This window comes from Trichophyton rubrum (genome assembly GCF_000151425.1).
Source record: "Trichophyton rubrum CBS 118892 genomic scaffold supercont2.7, whole genome shotgun sequence".
Taxonomy (NCBI): Eukaryota; Fungi; Ascomycota; class Eurotiomycetes; order Onygenales; family Arthrodermataceae; genus Trichophyton; species Trichophyton rubrum.
In genome coordinates, this window is record NW_003456422.1 from 585,684 (window position 1) to 608,743 (window position 23,060).

The 23,060-nt window shown below is 48.8% G+C and overlaps 5 protein-coding genes across 5 annotated transcripts in view; 2 read left to right on the forward strand and 3 right to left on the reverse strand.

Moving 5' to 3' along the window:
* Window positions 1–752, forward strand: part of TERG_06209 (uncharacterized protein) — a gene marked incomplete at both ends in the record, with an annotated part of 978 nt that extends 226 nt beyond the window's left edge. The window contains one exon of the mRNA XM_047748568.1: window positions 1–752. Within this exon, the coding sequence (XP_047604553.1) occupies window positions 1–752 (752 nt within the window).
* Window positions 753–3,235: 2,483 nt separating this feature from the next.
* On the reverse strand, window positions 3,236–5,056 carry TERG_06210 (uncharacterized protein; the record flags this gene model as incomplete). Its single annotated transcript, XM_003233167.1, has 1 exon — window positions 3,236–5,056. The coding sequence occupies one exon, from the start codon at window positions 5,054–5,056 to the stop codon at window positions 3,236–3,238; it is 1,821 nt and encodes a 606-aa protein (XP_003233215.1).
* A 370-nt stretch (window positions 5,057–5,426) lies between these two features.
* Window positions 5,427–6,258, reverse strand: TERG_06211 (uncharacterized protein; the record flags this gene model as incomplete). Its single annotated transcript, XM_003233168.1, has 2 exons — window positions 5,427–5,611; window positions 5,706–6,258. The coding sequence occupies 2 exons, from the start codon at window positions 6,256–6,258 to the stop codon at window positions 5,427–5,429; spliced, it is 738 nt and encodes a 245-aa protein (XP_003233216.1).
* A 170-nt stretch (window positions 6,259–6,428) lies between these two features.
* On the reverse strand, window positions 6,429–9,947 carry TERG_06212 (uncharacterized protein). Its single transcript, XM_047748569.1, has 2 exons — window positions 8,546–9,947; window positions 6,429–8,486 (listed from the first exon to the last, which is right to left on the reverse strand). The coding sequence occupies exons 1-2, from the start codon at window positions 9,565–9,567 to the stop codon at window positions 7,163–7,165; spliced, it is 2,346 nt and encodes a 781-aa protein (XP_047604554.1). The 5' UTR covers window positions 9,568–9,947; the 3' UTR covers window positions 6,429–7,162.
* Window positions 9,948–14,762: 4,815 nt separating this feature from the next.
* Window positions 14,763–21,515, forward strand: TERG_06214 (uncharacterized protein; the record flags this gene model as incomplete). The annotated part of the gene is made up of 2 exons (XM_003233171.2): window positions 14,763–15,046; window positions 15,163–21,515. 2 exons carry the CDS (start codon window positions 14,763–14,765, stop codon window positions 18,998–19,000), a joined length of 4,122 nt encoding a protein of 1,373 aa, XP_003233219.1. The 3' UTR covers window positions 19,001–21,515.
* Window positions 21,516–23,060: the final 1,545 nt, after the last annotated feature.

Below are 23,060 nucleotides of genomic sequence, written 5' to 3' on the forward strand. Positions count from 1 at the left end.
ATACTTTCGATGAGTATCATACCTATGAGATCGACTGGAAGCCGGAAACAATTACCTGGAGCATTGACGGCAAGGTCATCCGTACTCTCGATCGTGATAGCACGATGAATGAAACCACCCACCAGTACAACTACCCTTCCACACCCGCTCGTGTCCAACTCTCCCTCTGGCCGGCCGGTCTGTCCACAAACGGAGAGGGTACCATCGCTTGGGCCGGAGGCCTCGTCGACTGGAAGTCCGAAGACATTCAGAAGAACGGTTACTACTACGCACTTTTTGACTCTGTCTCCATCGAGTGCTACGACCCTCCAAAGAGCGCCAAGGTCGAAGGTAGCAAGGCCTACGTCTACACCGATGACAGCGGTACTGAAGGCTCCGTCAAGATCACTGACGACAGCACCGTTCTTAAGTCCTTCCTCGGCAATGGCAAAGACAAGGACAAGGACTACCCAAGCCCTACAAAGGGAGGTTCCAACCCACCCAAGCCCACCGAAGTTGCCGTCATTCCCGGTCTTAGTGGTGCTGGTCCCGGCCTCGATGGCAAGCGACCAGGTGACGGTGAGAAAGGTAACAACGGTGGCAGCGGCGGTAACGGTGGTTCCAACCCTTCTGCTCCCCAACAGTCCGGCTTCACCCAGGGTCCTGTCGGCGGCGACGGCAACTCGAGCGGCGCCTCTGCTCCAGGAGACCAAGTCCTCCAAGGCTCACTATTTGCTGTCTTCGTTGCCATAATGGCACTAGTAACTTTGTAATAACAGTCTCAGCTGTATATATATTTTGAGCCACCCCCCTTTTACCCTCTTACCCTCCTCTTTTTGTTAATGCTTTTATGTCCCCCCCCCCCCCCCCTTTTTTTTTTTTTATTCTACTTCTATTGCGATCTTACCCTCTATTCCCCATTATACAAAGCCTCTCAGCGCATTTGGTCATGTTCGCCTTTATTTTTCCGATCCCCTCCGCCTGCTCTCGCTGATCATCTCAAGTAGAGCAACCCCTGTCTCCCTGTCTCGTCCCCTTCCTGGTTGATTGATGTATTATCTGGTCCATTTTTAGCCTCCTTAAACTAGTTAATGTATTTTTGCTTATTTTTAAACTATAAACCTTATTTATTTTCGCCCAACGTCTATCATGCATCAACTCCAAACATCCTTTCCAATATCATCGTTCCGTATGCATATTCTGGCGCAGGAGATCTTATTTTTGCAACTGGCTATGGCTTGCTGTAAGCTTTCCTTACCGAACTCCTTGAAACACTCGCATGTACGTGCTAGATATATGCATCCCTTAAGGCTGGCAGGGCTTTCCTATTCGCTGCATGTTACCGAGTAACCCCCTATAACAAACAAGAGACAGCCATATAAAGGTCTCGGAATACTGAACGTGGCTGCCTTTTTTATGTTGGCCCGGTCAATACTTTGGGCCTGGCGTTCTTTGCTCTGAACATGCTAGGAAAATGCTTTGCAGGGAAGGTGCCTGAGCTTGGGTTGATTTTGACAGCCCAGCCCAGCTGTCTGCCTACTTGGATCCATTCTACTTACTATGCAAAAAAAGCATCAGGATAAACTAGATTGCTTAGGCTATCCATTCTAGACAATCTTGCCTAGAAATGTGATGCTAGATTTGCTGCCTTACGGTTGTTATCCATTAGTCATTAGTCATTCTCTATCCCCCCCCTCATATCTAAGGAACCAAGCACTTCCCACTGGCTTGCTACCTTGCTACATACCCAGCTAGCTTTGGAATACCCATCATCTTAGCATAAGAAGCAATCTATCTCTCTTTATGATTTCCACTCTATCATTTTCCTCCCTAGATAGAGGCTGAGCGCAATTCCGCACCTAACTTCACTGCCATTTTACCCTTTCCTCTATGGATTTGGCATATATCAATCAAGGACCCTCTTAGCTAACTACTCAAGCAAACAGCTTTTTAGCCCACGTTAGAATTACTGGCTAGCTGTTATGATGAATGATAGGGCACTTTTATCCTTGTGGCCCTTGTTCCGGCCCTTGCTTATCATTAGTTTTCAGTCAAGCCAAAACATGTGTTGTATTGGCGAGTAAACAGTATCATTTGATATCTGCTTGTTTCTTAGCTCCACCCTGCCTATCCCTCACATACTTACTACTTACTGATCTGCTCACACGTCAACTTCAAAACAAGAACAGTTTAGCTGCAGTTCTTGAGTCCTAGTAAGTTACATATGCCCTCTATCTAGGGATATGTAAGGAAATACTAATATTTATATTTATGTTAGTAATAAAGGAGCTACAACGAGCTGGGACTGGACGAAAAGCACACCAATTCAGAGTAACAGTGCCCCTGGGGGCTTCATAGCTCTCCTTATAAACAATACCATATACATCTACAGTATGGCCTTATCCCTTTAACCCAAAGGCTTTTATCCAAACTAACGAGTCCACATAGGGGTACTAGCGAGTACAATGTGTCGATATTATATGATTAGATACCTCTGCCAGTGCCAAGGGGTTTTCCTCCACACATTCTGTACTCGCGTTTTCCAGCAACTTGTTCGAATTAATGACCCGCAGGAACGAGCCTGCTATGATATCCCATTTGACGATCTCCTCCACTGTGCTCCAACAGACCATAGTATTGTTGGCTACAATTTCAGAAACCATACCTGCATTGACTGTCGTATAAGGCTCGAGAGGTGGTTTAGGAACGACAGTATTATATTGTGAAGTGGATGGGTGGCACAGGCACATATGGATGGAGGTCCTTTGGTATTTATCCCTTGGGAGGAACTGTGTCTCTGTTCTTTTTTCGACTTCTGGCTCGTGGTCCTTCGTGTGGCTGGTTTATTGAATAAAGCTTAGAGAAAGTTTGTATTTGACCTGGGAGGATGGCTGCATGTTCTTCGAGAAACGGGCCGTTGAAAATTCTAATAAATTGTTTTATCAGGTAATTGGCCAAGGGCGACCCTTTGGGGGGAGGCTCAAACGGATCCTTTAGTCCACCCACCGAGGCTACGAGTCTATTATCAAAGATGGAATCTCGTGAGAATATCGCTCGTATTACTCTCAGGTATATAGACTGTGTCTAGTAATGGTCTTGGGAATCGAACATAAGAAGCACGAAAAGTAGTCTACAAACGATCATTAAACCGCCCCCGATGTGAAGCACGAAATCTTAGGAACTCAGAAATGTAAGACGGCACATAAGTAAGCTTATAGAAGAAAACAGAAACAGATGTAGAATAGCAGAAAGTCTATCAATGATTGCCACAACCACAATCTGATCGTCTTTGATGGACAGGCTCCTCATCAGGGCCTCTCTTTCTTAGACGACGCTTGAAGTCTCCGTGATAGGTATCAAGCTGATCGACAATCACATTCTTGTCAAGCGGTTTACCCATCCAAGAGTAGTCGGGTGCAGATTCTTCACTGCTAGTTGAGGGCTTAGTCTTAACACCCTTCAACTTTTTGGTGATAGCATCTAGGTCAAGGTCAAGGTAGGTAGCGATGAATCCGCCCACTTCAGTGTTTTCGTGGTTACCAACCAGTGGGAGAGCGTCGTGCGGAGATGAAGCAAAAATGCTAACATCAGCGGCAGAGTGACCATGGGTGCTCCAACCTATCTGGGCTCTGCGACTTACAAGGTCGGCAAAGAGATATGCAGCAGGTCTGCCGGTGTTATCGATAAGACGATCAATTTCCTCGTCGGTAATATCAACGATTCCTAGGGCAGGCTGGATGAATTCCTCGCGAATGTATTTGCGTTTTTCCTCTCGGGATTGACTATGACCTTTTCCTTCGAGGTAGGCGTTCAGCTTGGGCTCGAGATACTCGGAAGAATGAGTAGCATTGGCAAGAGCATCGGGAAGCCAAAGGTACTCTGGGTATGATTCATGGAGCTGTCTTGCAGCGGCCAGCCCGCCGGTTTCGTGGTCGGATGTACTGACAAGAACACCGGGGGTAGAGTCGTTTTCAAGGAACTCTAGAACGGCTGCAAATGCCTTGTCGTATGCCAAAACCTCATGGACCTGAGCAGCTGGGTCGTTACCATGGCCAGCATGATCAATTCTCGAGCCCTCAATCATTATGAAGAAACCATGCTCGCTATCCTTGGTGGCATCACTAAGTGCCTTGAGGGCAGTTTTGGTCATCTCCTCCAAGGATGGGAACTCCTTTTCTCGGTATCGTCGATCAATTTCATAAGGAATATCAGTTGGGGCCAGGAGACCTAGCAACGGCAGTTTGGCAGCTTCGCCTTTCTTCAAAGCATCGAATCCTTTACGGTCATCAAAGTAATGGAACCCCTTGGACTGCGCAAGCTTGACCAAATCCTTGTCATCGGCACGACAAGACCCGGAGGTAGAGTTGGGCAAGAAGTGGCATCTACCTCCACCCATCATAAGGTCAACTTGTACACCAAGAGGGTATTCACCAAGCTGATGCTCAGCAATCAAATCTTCATAGCCACGAATGTTCACATGAGAAGAGAAGCAGGCAGGAGTGGCATCGGTGATACGTGTAGTGACGACCAAACCCGTCATGTAACCTGCAGCCTTAGCAGCTTCCAAGACGGTTCCACAGGGTGAGTGGTCAGGAAGAACCGAAATGGCACCGTTATAGCTCTTCTTTCCACATGCAAAGGCGGTGGCTCCGGCGGCCGAATCTGTCACCAGGCTGCTGGAAGACCTCGTTCTGGATGATCCGATATGGTGTTTGTCTAGGGTCAGGACATCATCGATAGGAAGCTTGTCAACATGCTGCCTGAAAGAGCGAGTCACAGACAAGCTCGTGGGTCCCATGCCATCGGATACCATGAATATCATGTTCCGTTTCCCAGTGTGCCTAGCTCTATGGGGGTCTTTGGGCAGAGAATGGTCATGCTGGTAGACGATTGCAAGGACGATAACGGCAGCAGTAGCAACAAGAGCCCAAGTAAAGAGCCCAACTTGACGCCAGAAGTTAGGGCTACTACGGGAGTCATCGTTGATAGTACGGCTGACCCGCTGCCCGGTCAGAAGGGTAGACTCTTCATCGTTTCGGTCCGTGTCGTTCGATGGGCGAGGGTCGTTGGACGCCATCGTTGTATATGCCAACGCGGGCCTGAGTATATATGTGCGTGAGGAACGAAAGGCTCACCGAGGCTCCCACATAAGATACGGTGGTAGGAAGGACGGCGTGGTTGTCCTGTACTCGGTACTTCGTACACCCTGTTGCAGCCTCCGAGATGCCAAAAGCTGGGGAATCGAAGTCCTGTCGCGATAGGGTCACGTGAAAGGGAACTGCCGCACATGACCCGCAAAGGCTCAAACTAACTTGCGTAATCAGGGGTTTGGAGACGATTATTTACAGGACACGTTATTCATGCTTAATATCTATAGTACATAGCTGTATAATACAAGGCTACTTAGTAGAAAAAAATATGGCTGTTGAGGGTAACAACTGACCGCTCTACCCAATAGGTAGCAAGGCGGCTGCAACTTCTTGAACGCCTCTCTCTGTTGCCAGCAGATTGAACTGCGCAGCTGCATTCCTAGTGTCCTGAACCTCAACCCTTATGCCCAATTTATTGATATGCCTCCTAGTCTCGGGCGAGATGGGGCGCATCGTGGGACCCAGCCCCAGAATCAGCAGATCTAACGTAAAGTAAGCACACCATATACTAATGGCTCGGACGGTGGACATTTCCAAAGGAGATGTATATATGTCCGGTATTCAACCAACACATACCGGGTTTAGGCCATAAAAGACGTAGAGCACCCCAAGCAGCCTCCGGCACCTCCCACTGTCCCTTCTCATTAACAAAGCTCCTCTCCTTGCCAGGCGCAGCCTCCCACGGTTTCCAAACAAACACCTCCCCATCAATCAGTAAACACCCATTCCCATCCGCAATTCGCACGCCATTATTCAATTGAAATCCATCATGATGGCATGCGTCAATGGCCGTTGCAGGTACAGCTGCACCTGATAGGATGTTCAGTGAGTTAAGATCCGTCATGTGCTGTGCATCTGTTCCTTCAGGTGGTGGACCGCGGTAGTTTGATTTGGGCTTCGGGTCTGCTGATGATAGTGTTGTACCGCGTGGACGGGGTTGGGCGCGGATGTTGGGGTTAGGATTGCTTTTGTCACTGGTGTAAGTGCGGAGGCTGGCGGGTGTGGGTTTGAGAAGACATCGAGATATTCTCGGTTGGAGGGAGGCGTACGACAGCTGAGATGAGGGAGAAATGCTCTTTGAAATAACGCTTCGGAGGGAGCGGAGGAGTAATGTTGATGGTGAATGCATGATGATGGGTGACCTGGAGTTGCTAAATAAAGACGGGAGTCGAGATGTTGTAGATTTGAGGTCGCTTTTTGGCTTTTAATTTTTTAAATTTTTTATTTTTATTTTTATTTATCAAGCAATGAATTAAAAGTCTTGGCATTCTTTCACACGTTTAAAACTTGGTTCTGCAAACGAACTTTGTATTTTCTATCAGTTCCACAACGCATTTTGTAAATTGGTTATCTCAATAACAATGCTTTTTTTAACCATTCTATATAAAATAGCCCGTAACCAGCCCCTCGGCGACCACTGAGAAGACGCTCGCCGTTATTTCTAAATTTTCCTATCCTGCCTCGCCTTTTATTTTTGGTTTTACCAGCCCGGAAAAAGGGGGACGAAGAAACATCCAGTCAGTCCTCGAAGAGAGAAGAGAAAGAGTGAAGAGAAGGGAAAAAGACGAAAGGAAATGATAGATAGAATAATAAAAGAGACATTACCATTAATAACGCAATTAGGCCGCCCGAAGGAGAAGTAGGAACATAGAAGGCGCTGTTGTTGATAGGGAATGGGGGAATTGAATGGCAAATAGTTATAAAAGACATAGTGGAGAAGGGATGTATAAGAGCGTGCGTGGCAGGAAATCGAGAACTAGGAAATAAAAGGGAAGAGAAACGGAACGTATGAGGAGTAAAATAAGGATGCTTGCAAATAAACCGCTTTGCGCCATTGGAAACCCATGTCTTATAAACTGCTAACGCCAGGAAATGATATCAATTCTCAATGCCTCCAGTCCCCTTTGCCTGTAGCCGTAATGGATGCTTAGGTTAGTGCGAGGCCGTATACGTCGTCACAACTGTCGAGTAAGATATAAAGGTAATAGGAAATACAAGCGAGAATAGGAGTTTCAGGTTTGGTGTCGCCGTTCTCAAGGTCCGGCAGGTTTAGCCTCGGAAGCTTTGGTAGAGCGCTGTGACAGGGTTGGGCGTGGACGAGCGGTAGTCTCCGCATGCCTATCTTCGTCTGACTGGCTGGAGCTATCCTCACCACCACCAGCCACCACGGAACTGCTTCTCAGTCGTTCCGCGCGGTCCTGCAGGACCTGTGCCTCGGCGGCAGCTCGCTGAGCCTTGATCTGTTTACGCCACATGCTCGAATAACGGCCCTTCATAGCCAACAACTGTTCATGAGTACCTTTCTCGGCAACCTGTCCGTTTTGGAGGACAAGGATCTGATCCGCTGTAGTGATCGTGCTGAGACGGTGGGCAATGACAAGCATGGTTCTGCCCTTGGACAGGGTAGCCAGGGCGCCTTGTATATGTTCTTCGGTGTCGGTATCGAGGGCAGCGGTAGCCTCATCCAGAAGAATGATACGCGGGTTCTTTATAATCGTTCTAGCGATTGCGACTCGCTGTTTTTCTCCGCCACTCAGTCTGAGACCACGTTCTCCAACTTTGGTTTGATAACCATCCGGGAAGGTGAGGATGCGGTCATGGATACTGGCTGCACGACATGCATCGTAGATGTCCTCGTCGGTTGCCCCAGGGTTAGCGTACTTGAGATTGTACATAATGGTTTCATTGAACAAGACGGTATCTTGTGGAACAACACCGATGTGTCGGCGGAGCGAGTCGATAGACACACTCTCGACAGGGTGGCCGTCCACGCGGATCTGACCAGAAGTAGAGTTGTAGAACCGAAACAAAAGACGGAAAACAGTGGATTTTCCACCGCCTGACTCTCCTACAAGAGCAGTGGTGGTACCAGGCTTGCATTCGAAGGAGAGTCCATTCAGGGCCGGCTTGCGGCTATCATATGCAAAGTGTACCTTGTCAAACTCGATTCCGCCATTGCAGGAGCGGAGTTCATCAACATCAGGTGCATCAACAACCGTAGGTTTTGCCCTGAACAGCTCTAGAAGTCGTTCAGAGTTGATCATGGCTCCTTGGATCGAGCGATAGAAGGTTCCAAAGAAGTTTAGAGGCCCCTGAAGTTGGGACATGTATGTGAGCAAGCCAACGAACTGACCAACATCTCTCTGGCCATTTGCAATCTGGAAAGCGCAAATGAAACAAGTGATGAGAAGACCCAGCATGAAAACGGTGTTCTGGCAAGTATTCATCAACTGAAGAGAAAACAGGACATGGTATTCAGCGGCCTGGTAGTCCGAAACGGCACCACGGTATCGGTTGAACTCGTACGGTTCAGCATTAAAGTACTTGACTGTTTCATAGGAAACCATTGAATCATTTCTACACCGATTAGTACAAGTAACGGTGGATAAGGAGAGTTAACAGGGAGATGGACTTACTTGACGGCGTCCTGCTGGCGATCAGCATTAGTCATCATGCGTCGGACTTCACCTCTCCACTGGGCCATGCGGATGGTGAGATAGAGGTACAAGAAGGTAATGATGCCTACCACCAATGCGTAGTAGACATCGAACTCGACAAAGAAGTAGCCCACGGCAATGCACATGTCAACCAACATCGGCACAACCTGGAATGTAACCTGCTCAAGGAAGCCGTTAATCGAGCTACCTTTACCCAGGGCAGACAGGACCTCGCCAGTTTTCTTGCCGAGGTGGAAGTCGAGGCTGAGACTGTGGACATGTTCAAAGGCGGCGGTTGAGAGTTCCATGTAGGAGTACTGGCCAACAGGAATCCACAGGAAGGAGCGTAGGGACCCGATAAGGCCCTGGGAGCCCTGTAGTGAGCGGAAGATGACGTATAGACAAATGGTACCCCATGGAACGTAGAACTCGTTTCCATGTTCCTGGGCAAGGATATTGACGATGTTACGAACGAGCATGGGAACTCCGAGGTTAACGCCTCTTTGGAGTATGACAAGGAAGAAACAGAAGACAACGATTGACTTCAGCTTGGTTGACCTGGACGGCCAAAGGTACGGGAAGAAGAGCGAGTAGCCGCTCATGTACTCCCACCAGCTGGTAGACGGCAGTGTCTTTGGCCGCACCCATCCGTCTTCCTCGGGCTGGTCGTCGTCGTCATGTTTGAGGTGTCGATGAGAAGCACCGTAACGGTCACCGTTGGCGTGTGCAGTGCCATTTCCAGAGTGTAGCAGTGAGGTAGTCTCTGTGGCAGTCCCGCTGTTCTGAGCTCCGGCTTTCAAGGCATAGGAAGTCAGGCTGTAGATAACAACCAGAGAGACGAGCAACAAGATCCGGGCACTCGCTGTGACAACGAGACCGGCTTCCCAGGTAGTCAGCCCCTTTCTGAGCGGGCCCCCGAGCGGGTCGCCAACGACGGGCTCGTGGTGCGGCGATGTGTTGATATCAAGGAACAGGGCCAGGATGACCAGCTCCAGCAGCATAGAGACTATCCAGGTGATGAGCTGGGCCACTGTTGGTGAGGGAGTAGTATCAATCAGAGATATCAGCACCAGAGTGTGGACAAAGAAAGTGCCGACCACATGAATCTGCAAGCAGTTAGTTTAGAAGCAGAAGTGTTTCCTCTTTCCTCCCCCCCCCTAGCGGCCACAGCATGGGAGATGCACGACTAAGCATGCAGCTTTTGAACAGACGTCATTTCGTCAACAGCATCAACAACATCAACTACAAAGAAGAAGAAGAAAAAGCTTGTACTCACTACAACTGCTTGACCACACCACCAGTGGTCCTTTCGATGGAGCACAATGTGAGCAACATGGATGGCGGCCTCGGCAATGAAGCTGAACAGGACGCCCACGGCCAGCCATTTGAAAGCTAGCTTCGTGGCAGGCGAGAAGTCGGGGGTTTTGCGGGCAATCAGCACGGCAGCGCTCCTCATGCGCGTGGGCAGCGGCCTGCCACCGGGCCCGGTCCTGGCACCCTTTGTATGCTGCGCTTTGGGCTCGATCCTCCGGTTTGCAATGATGGTGTTTGTGACGAATGCCACAGCAAAGACGACGAATAAGATGACGGGAGAGAAGTTATGGAGGGTGTCCAATGTGCGTCTGATAGGCTGCATTTGATGAGCGGCCAGCCCCAGGCCGTCAATGCTGACGGAGCCCATAGCTATCTTATTCCTCTTTCACGCACACTTCTCCCTCTCGCTGTCGCTCTCTCGGTCTCGGTGGTTTGTACGGAGAGTCGAAATCGACAGCCGGTTTGCTGAGCGCGGGGGGGAGAGGGGAAGATTACTTCAATTGACTGATGCTCATGCTCATGCTCATGCTCATGCTCATGTCAAAGGAGACCTGACAGTCGACACTCGGCACTTTTTTGTTTATCTGCAGCTCGGAAGAAGAGAAGAAGAAAAAAAGAGCTGGAGAGCAGAAGAAAAGCAAGGAGAAAAAAAAAATAAAATAGAATAAAAGTTGAAGAAAAAAAAGCGAGCGGAGGGTGGGAGAAAAGACCACGACGTCAACGACGAAACAAGCTGTTAGAAGCTTCCGAATATGAATTAGCCACGAAGAGGAAGAGACAGCGACAGAACAAGGACAGCGTGAACGACGACGAAGAGAGAGAGACGGACAGAGAGAAAGGAGGAGAGGAGAGAAAAAGAGGGAAATCGGCCGCAAGAACAGGTACCAGTTTACGCGGCAGGTGGGGGGTGGAGAGGGAGAGGGACGGGGGGGGGATGTTATTCTTTTTTTGCGATGAGGGACGGAGAGAGAGAGAAGCTTACAAGCTGCAAAAGCCAGACAGAGGAAGACGGCCGTGAGAAGGAAAAGAAGAAGAGAAGAAGAAGAAGAAGACTGAAGACGGCGAGATGGCGAGAAGCAAGGTACCACACAGGGCCGAAGAGAAGGCCGGCGGAACAAAGGCAGCAAATAAGAGATGCCGCGAACCTCGACGTCACTTATAATAAGGCACAGACAGGCAAAGGTCACTCGGTGGACGGCCAGCAGCCGGCAGCAAGAGACAAAGATGCGACAGACCCGGAGCTGCTGATAGGCCCGGCGAGTGTGACGGTGACGCCGGCGACTGCAGTGAGCGAGCTGAAAGAGAGAGCGAGTGTCGACAGAGCAGCTCGCTAGTTGGTTATAAGCAGCGGAGGCAGCGGAGGCGGAGGGAAAAGCGTTGAGAAGAGGCGAAAGCGAAAGCGGCTGCCCTGGTCGTCTTAACTATCGTCGAGCGAGAAAGACGATCGCCTCTCGACGCTGGCCACGGGGACATACATACGTTCTCTTAGCCTGGCCGTCGACTGCCTCGACTAGCTAGCTACACTTGACTAGCTCAGACTGCGTGCTCAAAGGGACGAAGGCTGCCTCGGGGTGGCAAGGTCCTATCTCTCTCTCTCTCTTTCTCTGTCTACGTCTATGTATAGCGCATCGTATCTCTACTACTCACTCAACTCGCCCTACAGTGGCCTAGCTTCTTGTAAGGACCAGCTTAGATTGATGCTACGGCTAGTCAGAGTCGTTAGTGAGCTCCGGCTTTACCCTCGGGGTGCGCTGCCTCTGCGCCCTCCCCTGCCAGCGAGCATCTCCTCCTCCTTAGCTACTCACTACAGGCTCTGCCCGCCTACAACAGCCCATCTCCCTCCTCAAGCGGTGAAGAAGAAGAAGCAGTACATCCATCTCATCTCTGGCGGTGAAGCTCCGTCCTTTCTTTTTCCCCCTCGTCTTCCTTTCCTTTCTTTTCCCTGCGCGCAGCCGGACCATGTACATACGTGCATACATATATACAGTACACTTCTATATGTACCTAAAAATTTCAGCACCCAAGCTATCCGGGTACATCAGCATGTACATCCGATGATATATACTTTCCTCCCACTGCGAACTCCCTGGGATGCTAAGAAGAAAAACTTAGCATGAGCTTTAACCCGTTTTCCTATAATCAGGGGTAGGTATCTGATACCTCCCCCCTGCTGCCACCGCCCCCAAGTCCCCGGTACCCAGTACCCTGCCCCCGGCGGTGGTTCGTATGCAAGAAAGTATGGGCTGTACTGACCATTTCTTCTTCCTCCTGCATGGTCTGGGCCATCGCTTTCCTCTGCTTCTCCGCCATTTTATTTTAGCTGCATGCGATGTGATAGAGAGAGCGATGGCGCTTGCTGCACACCAAAAGTTGCTGTACCCAAGACCAAGGACAAAAGGACAGCTCCAATTTTTTTTTTTTTTTTTTTGTTATCAAGAACCGAACGTAACTCACTAACAATAACGAGTCCCTTAGGTGTGGTTGGTTGCGGACGTGAACGGCTGACCAGATTCCCCCGTGGACACCCAGGGCTCTTCGTCTTCTGCCCTTTTCTTTTCTTTTCACGCTTCATCTTCTGCCACATGTGATGACAGGGGAGTCTTGCTTTTTCTTCCAAGTAGACTCTTTTTTTTTTTTTTTGCTTCTGCTCCGATTGCTCTTTTTTTGCTTTTTCTTTGCTTCCTTTTTTTTTTTTTTTTTTTTTTTTTTTTTTTTTTTTTTGTACCTCAAACTTGAACTGGTATCCTGGGCATCTTTCTTGTCCTCCCGGATGTTATATTTTGGTGCCGGCCGGCTCGATCTCTCAACCAACGGCTCATGGCCATGCAAGATCTGTCTTCTGAAACCAGTAGCGTGGCCATGGGCATGGGATCTTTGGTCTTCCATCTTCTTCTGGTCTCGCGGGAATCGGGAAAACTGGGATGGGCTAGTCGTTGGCTTGCTCTGTCCCTTGCCGCTTGTCAGAACCTACAGGATATTTGCATAGGCAGGTATTGAACCTACCAGCAAGCGATTACCGCCTCACCCCCTGAAGGGATTTAATAACATATAACATTCCCCCCCTCTCTCGGCTGTATCTCTTCCGTCCCCCACGGTCGATACGAACCTTTATCTTGATAAAACAGTAACGAGTTAGCTAGTTGCTTAACTCTGTGCTCGCTTTTTCCCTAGTTAACGACCATCCGCTTTCCCCCTGGCGGGCCGTTGCCGCCAAACACAACGACGCATTAGGTACTACTTACTTAGCTCTGTCTACCAACCTAGAATAAAATGCAATGCAGCAGGCAATTGATTGCACTAGCTTTCCTTGCCGTCATCCGCGCCGCGGAACCGTCGCTGGCCATACCATCCATGCCATGTCATCAACCTCCGACGGCTTCCCACAGCAGTCACCGCCGTTCCTCTAGCTTTCCGTCTCTTGTAACAGGCTCAAACGGGTGCCTCTTCTACGGCCCAGCCTAAGCGAGCCCGTCTTTCCCTCGGATTGCCCTGCAGGCGAGATTCGGAGCATTAGCTTCTCCAGCAACTTTCCCAAGCTCTCGATGCTCTGTCTCTCGTCTCTCTTTTGCTTCAATCCTTCGCTGGCCGTCAAATTTTACCTGGTCATGTGATTGATGAGAGTTTCGGGCCCATTAAGGAAACATTCAACCTCATCCTAGAGCAATTGGTATGTTTTTCTTTGGTATGTAATTTATCTGTATACAAGTCTACAGCATCCTCAAGCGGGCATGCTGAACATATGGCCCAATATTGTAGAAAGCCACTTTGCATATTCTCAGACTCTCAGCCCAGAGGCGGTAGTCTCCGGCTTGAAATTCTTCATAATATAGTTAAAGAGGACCTCCAGTCAGTCGATCTAGAAAGTTTACACTGAGCACAAGTGTAGCAGTGTCTCAGATATCTCCGACCCGAGCCCAAGGTAAATATTTACAAAGAGCTCCCTGAACAACAGTAGTCCAACGGACAGTTGGCTAACCAAAGAAGTAGAACGGAAGCGCGTAACCTACTACCCAGGCTAGGTGGGCTAAATCTCGTCCAGCCCTTCGTGAGATTTCGGCCCTTCGGGGTAGGTGGAACTCCTATGGCTGTAAGGGAGCTTCTCCAGTACGATGGCTCCCATACTAGAATGGAAGGATATTACCAGGCCTGTTGAACATGAGCGTATCTCGATCCGGTAGCATCCAAAGTAAGCATGATTCTCCAGTGGAAACACCTTTTTTACTTTCAAACATGGTAGACATCCCTCTCAGCTCACTCCAATAGCGGCATTCAAAGACGTCTTTGAGTCTTCCTCTATCTTCCAAACGGCCATGAGCGGGGATGATAAGTGTTATTGGCCCCGGCTCCGCAATATCTTCCGTAATACCCTCCGCAGCTGCTCTACAGGTGCCATGAACAGCAATATTTCAGTTTGAACCGCTGGGTATCTCCCTTGTCCAATAACTCCATATTAAGATCCAATCGCAGAGCCTCTTTGCAACCCGCGCCCAGCGAATGCTAAAGATCCCATTTGTCAAACAGTCGCCGAGAGGGGGGCGCAGCGTCGAAGCCCCATGCCGTCACGCAATATTGTATACTACCATGGTCGATGTCCACCGACTCGGACAACACGCAGGTTATCTCCATACATCCCATGCACGGAGCGTCGATGTTGCTGACATGCGGCTGTGAACCTTAAAATATATCACGTGATGACTCTTAACACCCGAGAAGAAGCAAAAAGAGACATCGAGAGGCACTTCGCGATTCATGGTCACGGCCCAAGAACAAGAGATCACGATCCCTGGCCACCACCTTGTCTCGAGGCGAGCAGGCGATGGATCACCAGACGTCAGCAGATCGAGCGGGGCCGATCTGATCTCTCGTCTTGCTTCACACCACAATGGCCGATTCACCGCGCGGCCACAGCTCAGGCATAGCAACTCCAGGTGTCTCTGCTGGTGCTGCTCCCCCTCCACCACCGCCGCCGCCGCTACCTCCTCCGCCTCCCCCGGCACCTCCCTTACCACCCCAGCGCTATTCAAACAGAGCTACCAGTGCTCTTGCGCGGCTCGCTCACCCATTCATTTATGGTTCCAGGCCTCCAAGCCCACAGCCTACTTCTCCACTGCCAGTCCCAACACCACCTCCAGCCCTGGTGACTAGACCCAGTTATACCATTTCTCCGTAAGTTCTGGTGTCTTAGAATGCGAACAATCTGTCCGTCAAGGGCGCAGCAGATCATTTTTGATGCTTTTGAGAAATACAAACAGCAATCTTACGATATGGTATTCTATTTTTAGTCCTGGCAGCGCCCCGATAATCACGCATAAGACAGGAATCCCAATATCGGCTGTTGACATCTCTCCACAGCGCACTCATGCTGTCGTCGCCGGAAGGGAAATCCTTAAGACAATACGCGTCACGTCTTCACAATGTGTTGAAGAGACAAATATCCGGTCCGCTGTCATCGGCCACTCCTCCAGCCACCACCCTTCTGGACCGTCCACCAAAAACAAAGAACACCTAGCTACCAAGGACGTCAAGTGGTCTCATTCGGAGTATAACCGAATCATCGCTGCAGCAACAAGCAATGGACGTATTGTTGTTTATGACCTGAGCCGCCCTGGCGTGGAGTATAGCCGGTTCCATGAGCATTCACGCCAGGTCCATCGACTCGCCTTCAGCCCATATCGTGGGGCCTGGTTACTTTCTGGAAGCCAAGATGCCACCGTGCGACTATGGGATTTACGCACGGTGTCCAGTGATAGAGCTGCCATGCATATTGGGAGTACAAGCGTGTTCAATGGCCACAGCGAGGCAGTACGTGATATCAGGTGGTCCCCTGCTGAGCCCGTAGAGTTTGCCACAGCTACAGACAGTGGTGTTATTCAAAAATGGGACATTCGTAAGGACAATGTTCCTGTTATACGGATAAATGCCCATGAAAAAGCCTGTTCTTCTGTAGACTGGCACCCTGATGGCAGGCATCTTCTCAGCGGCAGTGTGGACCGCCAAGTAAAAGTGTGGAACTTCTCTTCGACTGACCGAAGACAAAAACCATGCCTCCAACTCAGGACGCCGCAGGCTGTTTCAAATGCGCGCTGGCGACCACCGTCCTTGACAGGCCATGATTATGAGACCGCCAGCTGGGAATCTACTCAGATTGTTACGTCATACGATCAGGAAGACCCCCGTATCCACATCTGGGACTTTAGAAGGCCACACATTCCGTACAAGGAGATTGACCGTTATGCCAACTCGGCTACTGACCTATTATGGCATTCCCAAGATTATCTATGGACGGTGACTTCGGAGGGTATATTCATGCAGACTGATATCAGCTTAGCCCCTGAAGCTATAGAGCGAAGAGCTCCATGTGCGGTAACATGGAGCCCTGATGGCAAAGTTCTCGCATTTTTCGAACCACGTCGAAGAAGACACAAGCAGAGTTATAACTACAGCAATACAGAAACCGTTGAATCTGTCCCTGTGCCTTCTCAACGAAGGGCTAAAGAGGGCGAGGACAAGCTACACACTGCTAGCCACAGTCTCACCGACGAGGCTCCCGATGACGGATCTCAAGTGGTTGGAATCCGAAAACGTTCAACCAAGTTATCATCAGCCAGAAGCTCTAAATCCCTTAGTGCTACCCCACCTATGCAAGATGATGAACTACAGGTCATCCCACTTGTCAAGTCAGTCGGTAATATGAAAGATATTACCAATCAACAAGACGGCATGATAGGACGTGTTGAGGGAACAACATTCAACCCAGATGCCTTCCATTATCTAGTGCATCATTATTCGCCACTACTGGCAGACCCGCTCAACGAACGGAATATGTCAGTTGAAGTCGTTAAACACCTTCTAGATGGGTTAGACGAGAATACCCTACAAGCTGCAGCAGTACGCTTCGGCCGGTTGGCGCAGACTTGGCGAATTGTAAGGTATGCCATTTCACAGGAACTACTAACTCAGCACAAGCAGCGTCAACTTGAGTTGAAACAAAACAGTATCTCCAAGGCTGCACCTAAAATTGGTAGCCGTGGTAGTAGCACTAATATAATAAAGCTTGATCCAACTGTTTCTGAGAAGTCCAAGACTCGAATCTTCAAAGGTGTCGTGGATGGAGATTCTCAAAGACTTATGACACTAAGTCCAGAGCCAAATTCTGGTGCTACAACTCCCCTTGCGCGACCCATTCCCGATTCATCAATTGCTGCTGCTATAGCTAGCGGGCAGGTACCAGATACAGGCTTAAATGAAGAACTTGGGCAACTAAGGCCGATCCCATCACTGATTTTATCAAGTGATGAGGTACTAAGCAAACAGGCGCAGGCGAGCGTGGCTGGCCTAGGCCTTGATAATGCCGAAGCTGCTTGGCTTCAAGATACCAATGGAATGAAAACTCCGACAAACAAGCGCTCAACTCAACCCAACGGTGAAGAAGCGATTCCAGACCAGACAAGATCAGCTCCTCGAGCTATATCTGGTAGGGCGGAATGGAGGCGTGATGAGAAACCTCACCCTAAACCCACTGGTGATGAATCGGCCATTAAAGATGAAGGCGAAGAAGACAAGGGAGTCAATAAAAAGGAAAATGGCGACATCGTGGCGCCACAGACCCATCAAGTCTTTCGCAAACGCTTGTTATCAATGGAGCGTGCGGCACAGGAGAGACCTTCTATTCCCGTTACATACAAACGCCACGACTCCGGTGAGAGTTTTCCTATGTTTTCAGCTTCGGATAGCTCCCACCGCACAAAGTCCTTTGATGAGGCATCTTCTTCACTCACAAACGAGCCTTCGCGTTATGAAGGCTGGCCACCGACAACTGAAGGGTCGCTACATGATATACCCGAGCTGGAAGGGAGCTCTCCTCCTAGGCCTGGGAGATGGGAAAACCACAGCGACTCAATGAGTGACATGTCAATAGAAGATTTGCCTACACAATCTGCGACCGTTGACCTTGAAAGGCCTGTCAGCCCGCTACCTTTCCTGGCAGAGTCATCTCCCATAAGAAAGCCTTCGCGGGTTGGGTATTCTCGTCCTCCAGCACGGTTTAAAACCCCGCCTAATACACGGAACCATTCTCTGCCGGCAGAAACGTCTGTTACCCTCCCACTCTGTCCAAAGTCTACGTCAGACACACCCTGGGGTGTTCAAACAATCGTAAGAGAAATAATAAAACACTACTGTAGTAGTGCATCTGTTGACATACTCTCTGCGTCTCACCTTCTTCATAAGATGCACATTCTCTACAGCTCTTGTGACGAGCTTCTACCCCAGGAAGAGCGGGAGCTAATATTCAAAACCTTCAATGAACAGCTTCTCCGGCAGGGCATGTTTGTTGAAGCCGCTGAATTTCGACTTGTCTGTGTTCCGTCATATCCAGCTCTCTATGACTATGCCCAAAAGGATACATTCATTAACGTGTTTTGTTTTGAATGCAACAAACCCTATGAAAATCCAATCCAAGACAATAAGCTATGTCATCGATGCAACACACCTCAACCCCCATGTACAATTTGCGTCAGTCGTAAACCCCCTGCAGATTGGGTGACCGAAACCAACCATGGCCCACGAACTAATACCAACCTAACCGATGGTTCTTATACGAGCATTAGCCCGCTTGAAGATGGCTTAATATATCAACAACAGGAACAACCTGGATCTCGATTATACGGCTCAGGCCTTTGGTCATGGTGCCAGACATGCGGACACGGAGCCCATACAGCTTGTTTAACTGCGTGGCTAATAGATATATCACTTAGCGAAGGTGGCTGTCCCACTCCTGGATGCTTCCATGACTGTGGGCCCGGCCCTCGACGAGAGCAGAACCGCCTTGCCCAACAGGAAGCTAGCAAAAGGTCGCGAAATGCCTTCTATGGTCGCAAGCCGAGCTCAACGTTCATCAAGAGAGATTCATGGACAGCTGGCGAAAGCAGAGCTGTTGAAAGGGTTAGAGGCATCCTTGGCGGGGGAGTTCCTAGTACTGTGGAGGCTGGACCTGCCGCAGTCCAAGGAAGTACCGCTGGACCTTCTTCTGGTGGTTTAGTGCCTTCGGCCGTTATATCTCCAAAGAAAGTCAGACTTGTTGCACCTGGTGAACAAGACACCGAAAGAAAGGAGAGCTAAAAGCTCCAGTATTATTAGCTTTGCCCTTTTGAGTGGATGCGCATCTACGAGGATAGATGTGACGGTCATTTCTCATTTACATACCTAATGGATATAATGATCATCCTGGGTATTATGGTTATTGGCAGGTTCATAGTCCAACATCGTACTAGTCCTCTACACCCTTTTGTCCACATATGATAATTTTAGCCTGTTTTAAAGGAATATCGATAGCTTGCGTGGACTTTACTGGATCTCAACTTTGGACGGCCTACCTAGGCATGTAGGCACGGTTCCAGTAGTTATTGATGGATACCTAATATGGATTCCAAGGTTGGATGGAAGTTAAGCAGTCGGCCTGGAAAAATAAAATGCCAGCCAAAGGTTCCGCCGTCGGGTCGTTGAGGCCCAATCGCATTTAAGGTTGCTCCCTTGTGGGGAGGGTCAAATTCAACCACATCCATTTCCAAGTGACTTTGATGTAAACAATCAATAGGGGCGTTTAAACATTGTTCAGCACTAGGCATAGATGCCAGATAACTCTTATGTAAAGTCTACGGCTCTAATCCTTCTGGTGTTGCTATACTTCATCTCCTCTATCTAGAACCATGGCTGTTGCTTAACCAATTTGTAATGTTAGTCTCTATCTAACCTTATGGCTCATGATCCATCAGCATTGAGTATATATTGGTAGCAATCTGGAGTAACTAGTGCCATGTGTGATGAGTTATTCTTTGATTTAGAATTTAATTTAGCCATTTCAATCATGGATGTCTTTCCCCAACCTTTTTCAGCGACAAATATAACTATCTTAATAACTAGTCGACCACAAGAATTTGTATTAATAACCTTTACTTGCCACAGGTTTATACTATTCTGGTAAGTAAAGCCTAGAGGCTTAGTTTTGTGCAAATTTGATATCTGGTTTCAAATATTTTGCATTAGTTGGGTAGCTTTCTTTAGTTAACTCCTCGCTTCATATTCTGGTTTACATATAGGAGAGTAACTATAGCGAGTAGAGTCTCCCTTCTGGTTAACTTTATCCACAATCTAGCTAGTCTTAATCTCTATAGAGTGGTTTTGATTTTGAAAGGGTGCAGCAATGCTATAAAGTCACGGCTTACAGTGTTGAATTATGCTTGTCCCAACCTATAGAATGACTGTTTTAGTTTACGCTCTATCAAAGAAGCCATAATCAGTGTGACACCAGGTCTACGAAAATCTGGAATCTAGAAATTCTACGGAGAATGTCCAGAGATAAAATCTCGGAGAGTCAGTAATAGTCAAGGGTTTAAATCCTGCATAGTTTAACACTTCTAGGGTCGAGGGATCTAGAATATGCATCGAACGCAATGGATGGCTGGATTCAAGTGTTTACTGTATGCATGACTCAAACAAGAGTCTCATGGACCTCTCACGGCCTTAGCCAGCCTATTAAGAGTCTTTGTGTCCTATATGCTTCTGCAGCTTCATGCGTATATTCAAGGAAATCTCGATCGTCCGCTTAGCCTGCCTTTATTTGACTCGTTGCCTCGGCTGAAGAGCATAGAAGAAAGCAGGACACCAGTTTAGTTTTCGTGGCATACTGTCTAATAATAGATCATTTCTGCCATGGAGTAATCCTGCGCTCAGGGTTGACTACTCCGGCCACGAATGAATATATAAATGGGTAACACGCAGGAAGGCAACCTCTCGGCAAAGACGATGAATGAAGCGAGGTTCAATATCTGCATGTGCATCAGAGCCTTTGAATGTCAAATGGTATCACTCAAATTTATTCAATGCCTCCGAGGATTAATAGTCAATGATAAATATAGGTGTAATATCACCATGTCCAGGACGGGGATCGAGAGTTCCGGAACTTTGTTCAAGGATCTTCATAGAAAATATTCACCAGTTGCCACTCCTCCCTGTGCTGATAACTAGTTAACCCTTGAGTAATAATGACAAGGAGCTCATTCTCGCAGCAGCATGGGGAGAGCCCGTGCATGTTCAATTGGCTTTTCGGCTGATCATCCAGCATCCCGCTGTGGTCTGCAAGGCGTAAATAATGATATCCTAGAGGGAACTCAGATCTCCGAGGAACAGGGTCAGAGTATTCCCTGCATATTCCTAGGGAGATGTGCCGGAGCCTAAGGAGGGGGAATGGTTATGTATTAGTATAAACGTTTGCAGCCTCCAGATGTCGTACAGCGGATAGATACCAGTCTCGGAGGGCATACGCTGTATGGGTACAGCGGGCTCAGAGATCCGATCCGGTTTTGAACACAAGGACGGCACAGGGTGAATGTTGGACGAAGAGACGGCGTGGATGAATGCTCGGCAGTCTCCTTTGTAATTGTTACGTGAGTTATGGCTGCCAGGTAAGATTATTCTGCATGGCGCTGCAATTATAGCGATGGTGACTTGCATCGAGCAGAGAACCCAGAGATTCATTGACATCCTCCCTTTGCGTGTCTGCAGGATGCATCACTTCCACATCGGTTGAACAAAGCCATCAGTTCCAATTATCGAACCGCTAAGCGTGTGGCACGGCGCCGCAGTCTCCGGTTGGCTTCGAATGCCAACGTCATGCTTTGTTATTCTATAGTGAGCTAACTAGCTGGCTTAGCAAGAGTCATCCTCATCCCGTAGGAAATGAAAGTGACAGCGGCGGGCTCCTTTTCCGCCATCAAAAAGCAAATACATGATTTTTCCAACTGACGGGTACCCCCGTACAGAGTAATGGGCGTCCACTTAGATACGATCAACCGCCGTGCTGCGTGCTGCGTCCTGGAATCAATTTGACCGCCTGGTGTGCCTTGGACGGGGTTGAATACGTAGAATATCAACTCTGGAAAAGCCAGCCACGGTCAAGTCGACACAGGAGCTGCTTTTTGGACACGTCATCTTCAACGACGAGGCCACCGTCTGGTATTATTAGCCAACCTCGATTACAGTTCTACTACGGAGTACGTGTCTCTGATATACCTAGGTTATAGTCGAGAGCAGAGTAAACTTTCAACGGTGCCTAAACGTGACCCTTCGTACGGTCTCTCAAGGGCGAAGATACTACTGCACATGGGCCAGCACTCACCGGTTTATGGAGATTGCACATATGGTACAGAGTACGGAGAATGCTAGGGTGCATTCTCCGTACTCTGTACCACGCTTCGTGGTGCGGCTATACGGAAAGAATGTGAGACCTGAATTCCATATTTCGTCAAGCCAAAAAAAAAAAAAAAAAAAAAAAATGCATACTACGGGATGCAGTTCAAGAGGAGAATGGCAACCTGACCCAAACGCGCATATAGCTAATCGACCTTAATAGCAAAGACGCCAGGTCCCTCACCCCCGTTTCTCCCTCCCTTTCTTTTCTTTTTAATTGCTGTGAACTAATAATGCAGAGGCTAGATTAGCAGATTCTTGCTCTCAACGTACGGAGTACTTCGTATCTCTTAGACGAGGATGGTGGTTGTAATGCGGAGTAGAGAACGGAGTAAAGGAGAAACGGACGTCCTTAGCGCAGAGCCTGGCTTATATTGTTAGTATCATTGGCCCGGTGAAAGGGTCTGATCGCTTGTGCACCGAAACACTGGCTATGACTGAACATGAGAAGAGAGCGCATGGGGGCGGCTGATTTTGATGCCATATTTTCGTTGATTTATTAGCCCTCTAAGTACGGCGTATCACCCCCCCCCCCCAAACAAAACCATGCCTGGTCCAGATAGCGACTATTTAATTACCAGATGAATGACCTCTTACTGCAGCTAATGTACATATGTCGAACGGGGAACCAGCCGTGTACATGCCCACCTCATGCACCCAAGGAAATACCCCCACATGAAGCTCGCCGGCTCAAAAATGGGTGGAAACCGAAACCGTAAAAGAAGCCGAAAGTCACTCAATAATAAACCCCATACGCCAGCAGTGCCTATGGGTCCCAGTTAAAGAGGAGGAGAGAGAAAGAAAAGAAAGAAAAATCCGAACGAAGAAGAGCTCGTCCAAGGGATTTGGCTCTGAAAAAGTAAACGAAATGGGAAGAAAAAGCAAAACAGGGCACGGCACACTGGTGCCCCAGCGCAATGTTCAAAGCAACGGC